The sequence below is a fragment of the Pieris rapae genome, chromosome 3, assembly GCF_905147795.1.
Source record: "Pieris rapae chromosome 3, ilPieRapa1.1, whole genome shotgun sequence".
Taxonomy (NCBI): Eukaryota; Metazoa; Arthropoda; class Insecta; order Lepidoptera; family Pieridae; genus Pieris; species Pieris rapae.
This window is the reverse complement of record NC_059511.1, coordinates 3120430-3136706: the sequence shown is the minus strand read 5'-3', so window position 1 is coordinate 3136706 and position 16277 is coordinate 3120430. Positions and strand designations below refer to the sequence as shown.

General features: G+C 31.9%; 2 protein-coding genes across 4 annotated transcripts; one reads left to right on the top strand and one right to left on the bottom strand.

Moving 5' to 3' along the window:
• Positions 1-1709: 1709 nt before the first annotated feature.
• LOC110991686 (proton-coupled folate transporter) lies at positions 1710-10005 on the bottom strand. Of its 2 annotated transcripts, XM_045634584.1 has the most exons (8): positions 9838-10005; positions 9570-9749; positions 9165-9425; positions 8301-8475; positions 7997-8174; positions 6936-7314; positions 5002-5242; positions 1710-2116 (listed from the first exon to the last, which is right to left on the bottom strand). In XM_045634584.1, the coding sequence occupies exons 2-8, from the start codon at positions 9700-9702 to the stop codon at positions 2053-2055; spliced, it is 1431 nt and encodes a 476-aa protein (XP_045490540.1). In that variant the 5' UTR covers positions 9703-9749; positions 9838-10005; the 3' UTR covers positions 1710-2052. The 2 variants fall into 2 exon arrangements, with proteins under 2 accessions (XP_045490540.1, XP_022112845.2); XM_022257153.2 differs by having other exon boundaries at positions 9570-10005.
• Positions 10006-10354: 349 nt separating this feature from the next.
• On the top strand, positions 10355-15553 carry LOC110991506 (microtubule-associated protein RP/EB family member 1). Of its 2 annotated transcripts, none has more exons than XM_022256881.2 (6): positions 10355-10492; positions 10836-11121; positions 11756-11987; positions 12352-12455; positions 12671-12826; positions 13704-15553. In XM_022256881.2, exons 2-6 carry the CDS (start codon positions 10855-10857, stop codon positions 13770-13772), a joined length of 828 nt encoding a protein of 275 aa, XP_022112573.1. In that variant the 5' UTR covers positions 10355-10492; positions 10836-10854; the 3' UTR covers positions 13773-15553. The 2 variants fall into 2 exon arrangements, with proteins under 2 accessions (XP_022112573.1, XP_022112579.1); XM_022256887.2 differs by lacking the exon at positions 11756-11987 and adding an exon at positions 11348-11579.
• Positions 15554-16277: the final 724 nt, after the last annotated feature.

The window sequence follows — 16277 nt, the reverse complement described above, 5'->3', positions numbered from 1 at the left end:
ATCTCAGGGTTAAACAGAACGCCCAATCCACAAAGCTATCGTATGAAATAATAAGCGAATAGATAAAATCATATTTTATTGGTAAAAAATCACAAATATGAAAAGCACCGATATTCTTATATTTAAAAAAATAGTCTAGTTAAAATTATTGTAAATTTCAATGTAAAATTATACGCCGTATATATTAAATAATTCACACCGACTTCAAATAAGAAGTCTATATAGTATATGTGATATGGTTGGAATTCGATATTTGAGTATAATTTATCATATTTTTATCGTGTTATAGACGTCATAAGTAAGCTTGTTTCTTTGAAAATCACGTTGCCAATTTTAATATTCCAACTTTAAGTTTCATCAAAATCGATTCATTTTTTTTGTGATATAAATTTGATAATAAGTATATATAGTAGTATTAGATAAGTTTTAAGGCATTTCAAATTACAATAATTCCTATTAAAATATATGTTAAACATCACTGGTCATAACTAGAACATTGGTAACTTTGAGACATTTCGCATACACATTAATTTATCGGTCATTAACCTTGCAATGTTACACTATCGTATCGTAAATATAAAATTCCAGAAACCAGACACAGTGAGTTGATCTCACCAAAATCTGAAACTATCATAAATTGACACTTTAATGACAATTTACATCTTGGTACTAAACAATGTTAAGTACTTAGGTAAATACAATGAATGTTGCATCATCGGATGTCGAAGCAGAATACGAAATGCCACCCGAATGACATTGACATCCGTCATTCCAGTACTAAGCGTTGTTAGCCGCGCACAACTATGTGGAACCAGCTGTCCACAACTTCCGAACCAATTCGACTTGGCTTCTTCAAGAGCTTACCAATTTTTAAACGGCAACGAACTGCGAGTCTTCTTCCAATATGACTTAACATCAGATGATCCTCTTGTCCCGTGAGCCCACATTCAAATAGGGAACAACAGCAACCGCTTTACTGATCCCGACGTTTTTGTCTATGTCGCAGTAGTTTAATCAGAGAGTTAATTGAATCTCTAGACATTTAATTAAACATCGATATTCAATCAAGTGGCTTGCATTTTGATTTTAATAAATTAGCGTCGAAAACGTTAAACTATCTGTCTGACCGAAGGCCAGCGTGTTTATTAATAATATTTAACAAGATGGCGGTCACGACAACAGCTGTTTACTTTTAGAGTATTTCTTTTGGCAAACGTTGACTTGTTGTGTGAGTGTTTTTTGTTTCACATTGTGTTCTTGTGGGAAATTGTAAACATGTTGTCGACTGCGCCATGATTATTTCGTAGTGATCGTGAAAAACTGAGAGCTTGGAAATTCCGTGCTTTGCTATATTGTAAATGGTTTCGTTCAGTCACTTGTCTGACGGAACTTTAGCGACTTGATTGAATATCGATCTTTAATTAATTGTCTCGAGATTCAATTAACTGTCTGATTTAACTACTTTACTGCGACATGTGAACGTAGTTTTCAATATCCATAGCAATGACGTCGTATTATTTGTATCCCTATTGGATGTTTCAGAGGTTATATTAATACATAGCAGTTTAATATCGTTCTGACCAATGAGTCTTCATTAACAAATGTCTCGTAGAAAATACGCAAACAGCTTGCTATGTCAGACCTTGTGCTAATAACTTCGCATAAATGAATGTCAATTAACGCATTTTAAGTCGCTATTATAGCTGTCCAAAGTGAATAACAAAATTTAAATCCTTATCCATTGATTTGTGAATTTGTAACCGAAACTAAACATGATTCATATGAACTAAAAAAATTGTTACCTTAAAAACTATATTACCTGTAATACGATAAAAGGCGAACGTAACATTACAAACTTTACACAAATTGAGATCGTATTTCATTTTTTTTTATTCACGTTATAAACAAAAAGCTGTGTATAAACAATAATCGATTTCATTATACGGATTCTGTATTATGCATTACCAAAATTTCGCTTTAAATTTCAAGAAATCTCCACAAAAAAACAAATCAAAATTTAAATTAAGTCAAGTAATTTTAAATCGATTAAAGTTACTCGTTTGTCAAGTTTTGATACGTAATATTCGTCGACTTCCACCTTAAGTATTGCACGATTCTGAAACAATGATTTATACAAATTATTAATTTATTCAACTTCTGGCCCGTCCCGGCTTCGCACGTGTTTTATTATTCACAGAGATTAAGAATCTTTATCTTTATTCTTGCTCTTATCAGTGATAATGTAGCATTCAAATGTTGAAATAATTTTTAAAATCGGTCCAGTACTTTGAGAGTCAATTCGTTACAAACATACTTAGAAATCTTTCCTCTTTATAATATTATAGTATAGATTAAAAGTCGTATGACCAAGCATACAGACACCCAGTTGGTGTACTTTTGGTATCCGTTCCTGATCTGAAGGAACAGCAATAACGATACAATAAAAAAAAGGCATGAAGCTCGCATTTTTTGATATCCGAGATGGAAATACATTGTGTATCCCCTCGAAAGTGGCAGGGGAACATTGGACGCGACACGCCAGAATCTCTGCTATTCAGAGACTGCGTAAACAATACCGACTAAAATCATGTCGGTAGACCTACAAGGCCTCGTTAGAGAGGCTCCGAGACTACGCTCACATTCCACCTTCAACTGCATATTTGTTACATGGCCAAAAGTCCCTGGATTTCAACCATAATAATTTTCATTTACAGATATCATTTAAAATAGGACCAATCCTTGTATATAGTACCATAAAAAAATATGGCATATTATTCCGAATTTTTAGAATCTATTCAACAAAGATGACACAATAAATAAAACGTTTAAAATATCAAAGAGCAAAATTATGATTATACTATCAATGACCTATGTTCGCTTCAAGATAATTCAGAAAATTGCATGTTTTATAATATTTTTATACGTTCAATAACGTTATAAAATGATAGATCAATAGGTGTGGTATCTTTAGCTCAGTCAGCTGTGGTACCTTAAATTTCACTTCACTAATCGTTCAAGCATTCTGTTACAGCTGCGTTTTACTATAAACAGTAAAGAATGTACCCTTCAATAAATTGGCGACTCATAGTTGCTATTAATTTAATAATAACTACTAAAGCTGAACAAAAATGTTTATTGATAGGGGTTATCTCCAAGACTAGTTTTGATTTAAAACATCGTTTTATTAGTTATGTAGATAGTCCATTCAGAAAGCCTCATAGTCATAACGTGGGATAAAAATATTTTAAAAAATCAGTGGTCCTCGGTGGCCTTGATCTCAGATGTCTGACAAACAGCATGCGTGCCTGACGCCTCCGATGATGATCGAGTGGAAAATGCGCACAAAGGCAGACAGTTTAAGCTTTCACTTTTGTTTGTTTGTTCCTGTTATTATTATTTTTTATCTTTTATTTTTAGTTATTGTTAATTTTTAATTTTTTGTTATAATTTTTGTTTTTTTTTTGGTTGTTTGTTTAGCTTTTCGTTTGATATATTTCTTATGTTCAAATGTAGTTGATGTGTATGTGTGTTAACTTGTGATGTCATATATATTATATATAAATTAATAAATAAATAAACATGTAGGTACAATGCCGTGAAGTGACAACCACATTGATGAGAAACGTACGTTCATGCTACAAATAATTAAAACTATATATTAAAGATATCTCGGCGTTATATGAATATGTATCATACAGAAAACTGGTTTAGAGGTAAGATTAGTCACGGTTATGACCATTCCAGTACACTTATCGCATTATATATATTGCTCTTGAAGAATTCTTACTTAACCGATTTAATTACTAGACATTGGCAGAGGCCTTACATAGTTCATTGTTTTATTTCATTGAACATCTCTAGAAATATTATGTAACGTGCTTATAACAGTTTAAACGGAAATATATCTAATATATAAAATTATCGTGTCACGGTGTTTGTAATTAAACTCCTTCGAAATGGTTCGACCGATTTTCGTAAAATTTTGTTTGCATATCGGTTAGGTTTGCGAATCCTTGAATACATTATGAAACAGGCCCTTAGGGTTTAATTCTTATTTAACTAGTGATTAAGTTCTACTTGCGGCCCTTTTCCCGAGGAAACAGGTTAATAATTAATGCCCTTTTAAACTGAGGTCAATAAATTTAATAAGTATTGAAACAGGAAATACTATAACGTGGCAACTTCCGACTGCCATCTATAAATACACAAATTCGTAAGAAATGTCGTCAACCTCGGTTAAAAATAAAACAAAGGACGAGATATAAATAGACATAAATGAATGATGATGTCGAAAATTTTTAACACGTGCTCGCCAAAAGACTTTATGGATCGTGTACGCTTACGTACGTATATACGATCGTTGTTTTAAGCAAATATAGAGAGACTAGCTTATTGCGATCAATATCTTAATAATTAATAAATTACTGTAAGAGAATTATGGGTAGTACTCGCATGAACAAATCTTTAAAAAGAAACTTCTTTAGTTATTTATATTTCTTTGTAGTTTTTCTTATCTAATACTAATAAAAGTATAGCGAATGTAGCCCTGAGCGAAAATATAAATAATTTTGTTTTCTGTGTTGACATTATTATTATACATAATCGCAGCCAACTAGCTTAATTGGCTGTTCAATCAACAGCCTAGCCTCTTAACTAAACAGCGCCGTTTAACTAGCGGCCTGAAAGACGATCAGCCAGTTGATCAAACCGCTAGGCAAATGACTTGGATCGTTGACGTTCGATTACTTGCCTAGCCTGTTGATTATTATTTTAATTTAGTTCGACTTTTTGCCACCTAGCGGCTTGCATCGAAACTCCAATGTATACTAATGTTTTGTATGCCGATTTTTCGAAATAAAAATTATTATTACATTAATCTGTATACTGGTTTTGCGATGAAAAATAAGACAATATTTCGCAACGTTGGGGACATCTTTCGCAACAAAACAAAACAATCTAACATCATCGTAATCAAAATAATAATTACATACAAAAACTTACCCCAAAAATGTCACACAGATTCCAGTAATAGCTGTGCACAATATATAAAAGGCTCCAGGGAAGGTTGATATGGTATATGCGTATAACGAATTATACACAGCTGGTGATATCAGCGGTGCCACTCCCTCAATCGCACACATCAGCGCAAACACTTTAGCTATATCCTGGGGTGGCAGTATCTTTGTTATCATAGAACGGATTAGTGGCGATGATAAATCCCGGAACAACGATATTCCGGCAGCTGAAATAAAAAATAGATTGGTTTCAAAAGTTCGCTAATTGTCTCGTTTACCCATTTAATGGTTTCATAAAACCCGTTGAATCGCCCACGATTTCTGGATCTTAAATTATAATTAAAACTCTAATTAGAGGACAAATTAAGTTGACTTATTGCTTGACAGTGAGTCAGTGAGTGACTCAAGGATTGACGCGAGTTGACACAACTTTAAAGCTCACCTGGATATAAAAATAATGCATTCTGCAAATGTTATGAGGCAAGGAATTTGTTCCAGGGAATAGAATATCCCAACATAACTCTTGATTGCTTTAAAGACTCTAACGTAATCATCACATACAGCAAAATATAAAATTTTATCAGAACTTAACTTTTGGAATTGCAAAGGAGAACAATTTGATAGTTCATGGTAATACTTAAAAAAACATGACTCTATTTAAAGTATTAAACCAAGCCAATTGATGTTGGATAATTTATCTATATATAAAAATACTTCAAACAAATAATTTACGAAAATTATGGATAGGTAGATTTAATATGGACAAAAACTTCGAATAATCATAATACTGGCGAAATATAGACTGATATTTTTTTATTTAGAACATGGGGCACACTGTTAGTTAGGTGATGAAGATGTGCGACATCTTTTTCGTCTTTCGATTTTTGGAAGTAAGAAAACCGACATTTCACGAGCAAGAGCAGTCGCGCATACAGATAAAAAAATCCATTGGTGCACAGCCGGAAGTTGAGTGCACAACCTCAGGAACCTTTTTGAAACAACCCAATGCGAGGTATTTGTTCGTTTCGCATTGTTTAATAAATGATATAATTTTAATACAGAAACTATTTCTCTTTTAATTTGTTTTTTTCTTAATCTCAAATATTGACTAGTTAACAAAGTTTTCCTTGATTTTAAGGAAACGAATACGGTTCTTAAAATAGAATCAAAATTGAGTGTCTTTATCTCAATGCAGCTTTTTAAAAGTAGTTCAAAATATTTCAATTATTGTGCAATGAACATATTTTTAAAACGTTTCAGAAAAGGACACTCGGAAAACCGGTTATTTTTTTTTAAATTGAGAAACGCGTCAGAACACGGGAAAAACAGCCTTTTAAGAATTGGTATGCTCCTGGTAATTTCTTTTGTTTAAAAGTTTGGAATCATAGAACTGACAACACTCGCGTTCAATTCTTTAAATCTTCGATATCAACTTGACAACTTGATTCGCGTCTTTGATTTCAGAACAATTTGGTAAATCCGAACTAATAACCAAACGGATATAATAGAATTGAGGATTTAACATATATTTTATAGATTAGACATAGAAAAATTAAATTAAAAAAGGCAATTACAAAAAGAAATCTGATTACTAAATTATACTTTGCACTTTAAAAATGTCAGAATTGATTCGCGTTTTCTTATTTAGAGAGGAAACAGGTTTTATATAATTTCGTTAGACTGACCTTGGAAAATTATATACATTAGTCATTAGAAGAAATAAATATATTTTAGGCAATTTCGATCTTGTAGCTAACCAATATTAAATATAATATTTACGATTATCGCTTATAGAAAAACTATATTTGTGTGAGATCGGATATTTTTTTTTAAATTAACATATAATTTTGCTATTATTGTTATCACTTTAACGGCTTACCTTTTTTCGATTATTTTTTTTTAAACAACAAAATCACTTACCTAAGTACATATGCCACGTCGTGAATGCAAAAGCTTTGATAATATATTCGGCTGCTGACGATATAAAGGCGATCATCGAAAACGCCAAGTCCGACACTTTGAATATCTTTTGTATGAAAACAACACCAAAGAAGGATCCAAAGAAGGCAATAGTCGTATGCGCCGCCGAATATATTGTATACTGTTGTATAGCCCAGTGCAATTTCTGTCGTGTGTACAAATAGCCCAAACTCATAGTTCCATACATTATAAATATAGACAAACTATTTGCAACAGTGAGCAGCAATAATTGTGCTCTGGTGTAATTTTCACGATTTTTAAAACATTCAGCTATCATTTCCTTTATTAATGTGAAGTCCAATATAGATTTAATGCCACCCTGAAAAGTTTTAGTTCTTTAAACGGCGCTATTTACGTGATCGTTATTATCGTGACGCTACGATTATATTATTTTTTAAGTCTAGAAGAGGCAATCATGTTCTGTCTGAATCTTGACCATGCGATTAATATTTTTCATAAACGAAAAATTACCAATATTTAGAGTCTTATTTGTCTAACACAATCATACAATTTTCATACAGTTCGTGTTAATTTTTTTTGATACGAACTAAACACGTGAAAAAATTCTCGCGTCAGTCTCTCGTGTCAATGTTTATTCCCACACTTGTCCGAGACGGCTTAACCGATTCTTATGATTTTTGTTATGCATATTGAGTAAGTCTTAGAATCGGCTACTATCTATCTATAAAACCACCAAGTGTAAGGGGTGTCCACCCCAAAAAAAATATTTATGATAAGATAAAAAAATACATACATATTTCTTTCTACCCTCTACTATCAACCCCTATTTTTTAGGTTTATATGGAGAAAAATTACAAAAAACCTAAAAAGTTTTCATTCCGGAAAACCGAACAGTCTCTGGGGTAGCATAGCAAAATGTTCCATGTTGTTATCTACTAAGAAGGTAGACTAGGCATTAATGCGAAACGGAATTCGCGAGGCAGATAGTATGCTACTAAACTTTTTAAATCGATCCCTGTTGTATACGGTCTTAATTATACCTTTCGAGCACCCGGCAATGATTCGTCGAGACAGCAGTTCGTGAATACATAGGCGATTACACAGAGGAAGGCCGTAATCAACAGTAAATACACATTTCCCACTGCTCTTAGTAGGTACGAGCTCGCTAGGGAACCTATAACACTGCCTGCGGAAACTGATGCCTCTACTATTGTCATCCTAAAAAATAAATACACTATGACAAATAATACCTATATAATTTACGTAGTATGAAGATTTCATGTACTGCAAGTGCGATAGATTAATTTAACACTTTTTTTTAGTATTTCTTCCTAAACTAATTACCTAAGTGACCGATTTTCTTTGGATGTGACATCGCTCAAATAACAAAATGCGCCAGTGAATAACGATGTAAATCCTCCAGACAGTGACATGGGAATGACTGTGGCTATGAACCACCACGGCCCAAGATTGTCCATCATACTGTATATGACAGTCAATCCGCTACTAATCGACATACCTAAAACCATTTATATGTTCTATAGAAAGGTAATCTCACACTGACTACTATGATTGAAAAGCAATAAAACTTTACATAATTTGTAGTTTTATTTAAGCCTGTAATACAGTATTAGTTAGCATGACACAATATAAACCTATTTTATGAACATTCTGACTACTTGTTGCATTCTGTGTGATTTACATTGTGAACTTAGTACAGAACAGCAGCATGTATGCGGCTGTTTTGTTAGTAGATTATTTAATAACGTCTTTGTTTTTACTACTAAATTCACAATATAAATCACACAGAATGCAATCTATAAAAATTATACTATTAGCTATTGTATGTATGTATATGTATGCAGCCAACTTAATTAAAAAAAAAACAACAGCTAAAGTAGCTGTTAAATTAACAGCCGTTTTATGAATCAATTTAATTGTTAATAAATTATCCTTTAGAATATATTTCAGGCCGTTAGTTAAACGGCGTTGTTTAGTTAAATGGCTAGACTGTTAATTGGACAGCAAATTAAGCTAGTTGGCTGCAACATCTACATTCACAAGCATTTGATTAACAATGAAGTAATCAGCATCACACATTTGTTTATATTTAACATTCATTAAATTTTACTATTTAAGACTCCTTTGTAGTATTAGATCATACTATATTTTTAAACAGCTTTAATATAATAAATGTAAAAAGCATACCTAGTAGCGGCCAAACAACTAATGGTTTTCTCCCATATGTGTCAGACCATACCCCAAGAAACAAAGATAATAGTGCTGGAGCTAGGGACTCTATTATTGTTCTAACCATAGATACAAAGGCTGCATATTTCTGTACCTCTTCCTCTAATTCCTGAGATCCATTGTTCTTTACAGGGGATAAAAATACTTGACACTCAGTTTCATTATGCCTACATGAGTGCAAACATGTTCGATATAATAATATATTGCTTATTGCTGCACCTAAAACAAATTTTATGATTTAGTTTTGGCTACACCAGAACTAACTTACAGCACAAGTAGATTAATTAAAAATAAAATAAATCTTATCTTAACTGAGATACAAAAACTTTTTAAAATGCAATTAATTTCAGATAAAAGACTTACCAGAGAGTGACACAGACAATATTGTAAAAAAAAGAGGAAATTCCATTGTCACTCTATAAGGCTTGCTGGTGACTTCACTTAAATCATTTATATTCGGATTACTTTCCGATACACTTTCATTTTCTTGAACCATTTTAAAAATATAACAAATTCGTTTTTATTAACGGGTATACAGTACCACTGAAATATAGAATTAAAATGATGATTTAATTAATTTCAAAAATTAAAAAGATATTTTACTGAATTATTTCGCGTATTAGACATTAACATTTAAATACGCGTGAACGGTGAGACACAATCGCTTGCGTTTGGACTGTGGCTTAAAATAATTCATTTCAAGATTACAGTTTTCCGTCATTGTTTATGTAAATATTTATTAAATAAAATTAGTATAGACTCCTAATCAGTAGTCAGTGATGAGTGATTTCGCGCGTTCAGCGCAAATAATGCCAATTGCCAAGCAAAAAGCCATCAAAGTGTAGTGACGACTGTCAATGTCAAGTAACGACTCAATGTCATACATCACGTTAGACTTATGCCAGTGTCATAAGTTCAGATAGAAAATGTTTTATTAATATTTCTAATTATGTTGAAGCTACATAAAGCAGGCACTAATTTTTATTGTAACACAGTAATAATATACATGATGTGTGCAAATATGAACACTTCATAATTCACATTAGTGAATCACAGTGTATTTAGTAATGTCGTAGGACTGTGGAGTCATAAAATATATTTAATCTTTATGCTAAAGTCTTTAGTCTGTGTACTTACTGTAGTGAACGCGACAATCGACATAGAAGTTAGAACGGGATTAAAAAGCTTTTTGGTTAAAACATTGAAGAAAATAAACGTTTTAATAAATTGATAAAATTGTTGATTATACATATTAAAGCAACATTATCGAAATAAAACCAATACAGGTAAGCGTTTTATTGACTATGAATTAGAAAAGCATCAATGATTTTTGTTAAAGTAGTGCAATTTTGATGAGTCGCCTACTGTCATTACATCCGCCGTTAGATAAAATGACTCCGTAAAAAATAAATTATATCCTTGCTACTAATTCCCTATGTGCTGATATAATGTTCAGTTAATACAATTTATAAAATGCTTTCATATAATGTCATCTAGCCCTTAAAATTTTCCCGACCTATTTATAGATCGACTTTCTTTTTTGTGAGCAAGCAGCCGGTGTTCAAGCACATTGGGCATAGCTGATGATCTGTAATTAAATAGTAACAGTATGGTTTCTTCCGATTTTAGTACAGAACTAACTAGCACAATGGCAGTAAATGTGTATTCAACCAATGTTACATCGGAAAATTTATCGCGTCATGATATGTTGGCGTGGGTGAATGATGCTCTGCAGTCGAATTTTTGCAAAATCGAGGAACTTTGTACTGGGGCTGCATATTGCCAATTTATGGATATGTTATTTCCTGGCAGTGTACCCATGAAACGCATTAAGTTTAAGACTAACTTAGAACACGAATATATACAGAACTTTAAAATATTGCAAGCAGCTTTCAAAAAAATGTCTGTTGACAAGGTAAATATTTATCACTTTTTCATTTTATTTTAATGAATGATAAAAATATATTACCAATAATGTTGATATTGAATGAAAAAAATGTTTTTATTGTATTTAAAATTATTAGTAAAATATAAATAATATACCTTAATGATTTCTATAGGTGGGAATTGAAGGACAAGTCAAAGTTGTGACACTAAAGGAATATGTTATTTTATAAGCTGCAAATTTTAAAATGTTATAGGTAATACCAGTGGATAAGCTGATTAAGGGGAGATTTCAAGACAATTTTGAGTTTTTACAGTGGTTTAAAAAGTTTTTTGATGCTAACTATGATGGAAGAGAATATGATGCGTTTGAAGCTCGTGGCGGTATAACGATTGGGGCAGGAGCATGTGACAGTGGCCTTCCACTCTGTAGTGCCGCACCCCCACCACCACGCACTCGCAGAGTGGCTCCTCCGCACCAATCGGGCAGTACGCATCAATAGCTCTCCTCAACTATTCGCTTAGATGCATTTTGTACTCCACATAATTCTCCTTAACATTGGTCAATATAAATGCATCTAGGTTTTTCACATGCATATCAATGCCCACCAAAGTTCCCAACATTTCAAGTCCAATTCCTTTTACTTTGAATTTTTATTTTGTAGATAGTACCCATTGACAGACTGGTGAAGGGTCGATTCCAAGATAACTTTGAGTTCTTGCAATGGTTCAAGAAATTTTACGATGCCAACTACAGTGGCTCGCCATATGACGCGATGGCGCAGCGTGAAGGGCTGCCAATGGGGCACGGATCGGCGGGCGCGGCGCCCCGACAGATGCCGTCTGTAAAGAAGCCGGCTGCGCCCATTGCTAAAGTCGCCGCTAGACCCCAATCCAGTACTATTTCTTTTCTTTACAGTTTGATTTTTCATATTGCTGATAACAGTATATTTTTAGATTGATTTTTATCTATTTATTCTATCTATATTTTACTTATATCATCTGTAGGGTTAAGAAAAATCCATTCCTTGTTTTCTTATATGTTTGTTGAACTATTATTTATTGCCATCAGTTCATTTACCTTAATTCCATTTTCCTATGTCCTCTTTAACCTTTACATTGTTTATTTGTAACTCAAGTTATAATAATTAATTTGTATTTATTTAATAGCTTTTTACTCTAACACTGAAAATTTTTTAAAATTATTAATATATTATAAGCTTTGTTTTCAATGATAATAATGTCCTGAAATTTCCATTAGTTGTGAAAGCGAACAACACTGCAATCCGATCGCCTCCATCCAATTTAAGGCTAAATCAAAATGCAAAGGGTGACTCCAGGGTTATTGAAGAACTCAATCTTCAGGTAATTAAATAACATTTTAAACAAGAATGATGGGTGGTTTTTGTACGTGAAGGTCTTCATGAAAATATTCTAGTATGCCGTATGCGGTCTTGGTGCATTTCATATTTTGTAAATTTTTCACTCTTAAAAAATATTTAATCCAGCAAAAAGATTTGAAACTAATCCTCGAAATAATTATTACTACTTGCAACAATTATTTTTGTTTTTTTTTTCAGGTAAATGAGCTGAAAGCATCATTGGAAGGTCTTGAGAAAGAGCGAGATTTTTACTTTGGTAAACTGAGGGAAGTTGAATTAATTTGTCAAGAAATGGGAGGACAGCCCAATGTTGACCTTGTAAAACAAATTTTGGAGATTTTATATGCAACTGAGGTTAGCATTACATAAGTAATTGTATAAAATGGATGCTAACTGTGTCTTGTTTGTGATATAAGAAAAATTCAAAGCATGGGTAATTTAAAGCAAAATAAAATATGAATACCATCTATATCACGCAGTGTTTGTCTAGTGCATCTCACATCCCTAATATCAAGGGATTGAAATCTGGCTGTACACCAATATGCTTTGCTTACAATTGCTTGTATAGAAACTTTAACTTAAACTTTAAATTTAGATTTGGTTATGTGTCAGGATATACAGTGTAAACTTACATTTATTGAAAACTGACCCAACTAAAATCTCACAAAATATAGTTTTTAATTTGCCCAAAAATATTTATTTATCTACTTCTTAACAATTATTCTTATTTTTATTTCATTTTATTATTCACTTTAACACAAGATTTCATTGCTTTGCTAACTTTTACTACTATTATTATTTTTTCTACTAAGCTTAATAAGAATATAAGTATTATTATATTCTTATTATTTTTTGCGACTGAGGCGCAAACTAGCTGCTGTGGCCTCTGGTAGAATGACCAGCACTGTGGAACACTGCTCCTCAGCATAATGCCAGGCTCAATGATAACCACATCACACATCCATTACATACTTAAAACATACCTTTTTATTAAAAAAAAAACAGTTTTTTTTTCTTCTTTTATTACTATATTGTGTGTTTCTGCTTGTGTGTTTTGTTAGTAGTAAATGTTATGTCTATGGAAACTTGGTCGGTTTGCCTTTTTGTCTATACAATTGTTTCTTTACATACAACAACAACCATTTATAATGTTAGAATATATGGAGCTCCTTTGGGGTAGCTGTATAGAGTTTACATTATTTCTTTGCATTTTTCAATTAAAATCTTTCAGGACGGATTTGCACCCCCCGAGGATATGGATGGTGACAACCCTCACCCACCAGAAGAGGATGAGTATTGAAGGGGAAGTTCATCCGTGCTCACTGTACATTAAATATATCAAAATTTAATAGCTTTCTATCAACAGCACTCTGTGCTTAGTGTTTCACAGCCAATAAGTCGTAATCCTTAGACTTTGCAAATTGATTTGTTACATTTATGTAGGTGTAAAGGATTTAAATAATTAAGAACCTAATTAATGAAACTTAGATTTATTTCTGTTTTTACTAAACTGGATCAGCCTTTGCATAATAACTTAAGCACAATTTCACAATTAACAAGTGTTTAGTTAAACAGAAAAATAAGTTTTATATAATAATAAGCTACCTGCAAAGAGTTAATTGCAGGAGTAATGGCGCAGTTTCCACTTTGAATCATATGCAAAGTCAACAAAATAGTTTGATTAAAATAGCTGTCAACTCAACCGTTACCAAATTTTTTGACCTTGAAGCTTGAACTTGAGAATCTAGGTACTACAGTTTCTTGAACCTTATTTAGGCGTCAGTTTAATTATATTCGTATAATTTTAATTATAAATAAGAGTTTCAAGATAACAGCACTCCGTGAGAATTAGGACTGAGAACTGAATATAATTTATTCCTTCTAACTGGTTTTTAATTGATACATAATATAAATGTAACATTTCACAAGCAAATATATTATATTAGAATAATGGTAAAGCAGTGGCCCAAAATGGCTAATATAGTTCCTATTCTCAATTTCTTGAATGCCTACTCAATACAAATCGTTGAAAATTCAATAATCTATAATATTGTTATGGCTGTGGTAACTAAGTGCGGTAATATTGAGCCTGTTTTTTTTATGACGTCACCCTCTAGGTCTTAGCTTTCGCGTATATACTGACAATTGGATATCTAATGCCGTTGCTGTAGTATAGAAAATTGTCTACAGTATTTAAATAACTTTGTAAATACTCATCATGTAGAAGTGAAATTATTTTTTAAATCATATTTACTATCTAATTTTTGAATGCAATTGTTGTGTACCCTCATTTCCTACATTATACAAATAAGCTGAGCTCGACAAATTTAGACCTGAACAAGTTGTGTTATAAGTAAATACTTGTCATAATTAAAACAATTTGGTAAGTGCAATGAGGTTTTTTATAACTACCGTTCAATTTGAACTAAAATTAATCACCTGTGGAAGGATTTGATATGGTGTACATGACTGGTATTCATTTTTGGGCCACTGGCTGTAAAAACGTGCATTTAATAGGTTGTTATGATATGGAAGAGATTTAATGTTAATTGTTACATTGGTTCGGCTGAATGTACTTGGTAACTTCATAAATTAATATGTATTTTATTGGGATTTATTAATCGGTCTTTTCAAATAAAACTTCTATCGGAAGCTTATAAGACGGAATTATGTTTATTAAACAATTATATATGTTTATTGTATCCCATTAAAATAAGAACGGAAAATACATGCAACTATTTTAATAATTTGGATATTGATTAATGAAAAAAATTGATCTAGATCTGAATAATTAGAATTGAGATTGACGTATTAATTGAATGTTGTGATGGAATTAATAATCGAAATTAGTTTATAAAGTTGTAGGGCCTTATTTATCACATAGACGTCTGAAGTTTACGCCAAGATTAACAATAAAATTATAATTTTAGTTGTGATGTTTACAACATATAATACCAAACGACTTGTTGGCGAGTTATTTTGCATATGACAACTTTTTAAAATATTAATTTGTATTACTGTATGCCAACCGGGACTTGACATTGTGAATTCCTTAAAAATAAAATTACTTCATTTAAATAACATCTGTTTTATTTAACCCACAATACAATACAACGTAACTGTATAAAAGCAGTCTACCTAGATAATCCAAAGACGATCAATTGAGGTCATTAACTACACACTGGTTCATAAATACTCACGATTATGCTACGTAAGGTGCGTTACAGAAAAGTCAATTACTCCATATTGAATACCTTATTAAATCATGATAAACTGCGTACTTAACTACTATTCTGCAAAAAATAACATTCAAGTACGTCGAAAGCGAAAAATTTATATATAAGTAATATTTATTGGCATTGGGAGGCAAACTGATACCGAAAATTGAAATAAATCTAATGTATATTTGTTACAGGTTAATCAGTAATAAAGGCTATTTTTATTTTATTTATTTTATAATATTTATTACTTCAAATACCTATAATCAGAAGTTTTTCAAATCAAAGTCTCGCTGCCTATGACACAAAATCTCAGTTTGGGATTCTAATGCACCTTCTCATTACTACTGTACATCTTTTAAGTTTTTAAAAGAGAAACTTTATTTCCAAAGTTCGAGTATCTACTAAAAAAATATTGTCAGACAAAAACATACGTGTGTATTGTACATAATAAAAACTGCATCTCGAATGCGCTATACTAATTTGAGCATTAGTCGTTTTCGTTCAGATATTTTTACCTTTCGTTTTTCGCAGATGGCCATAAACACTATCAAACTTTGTAAGTGGCTTGTGAAACGTGGTTAAAG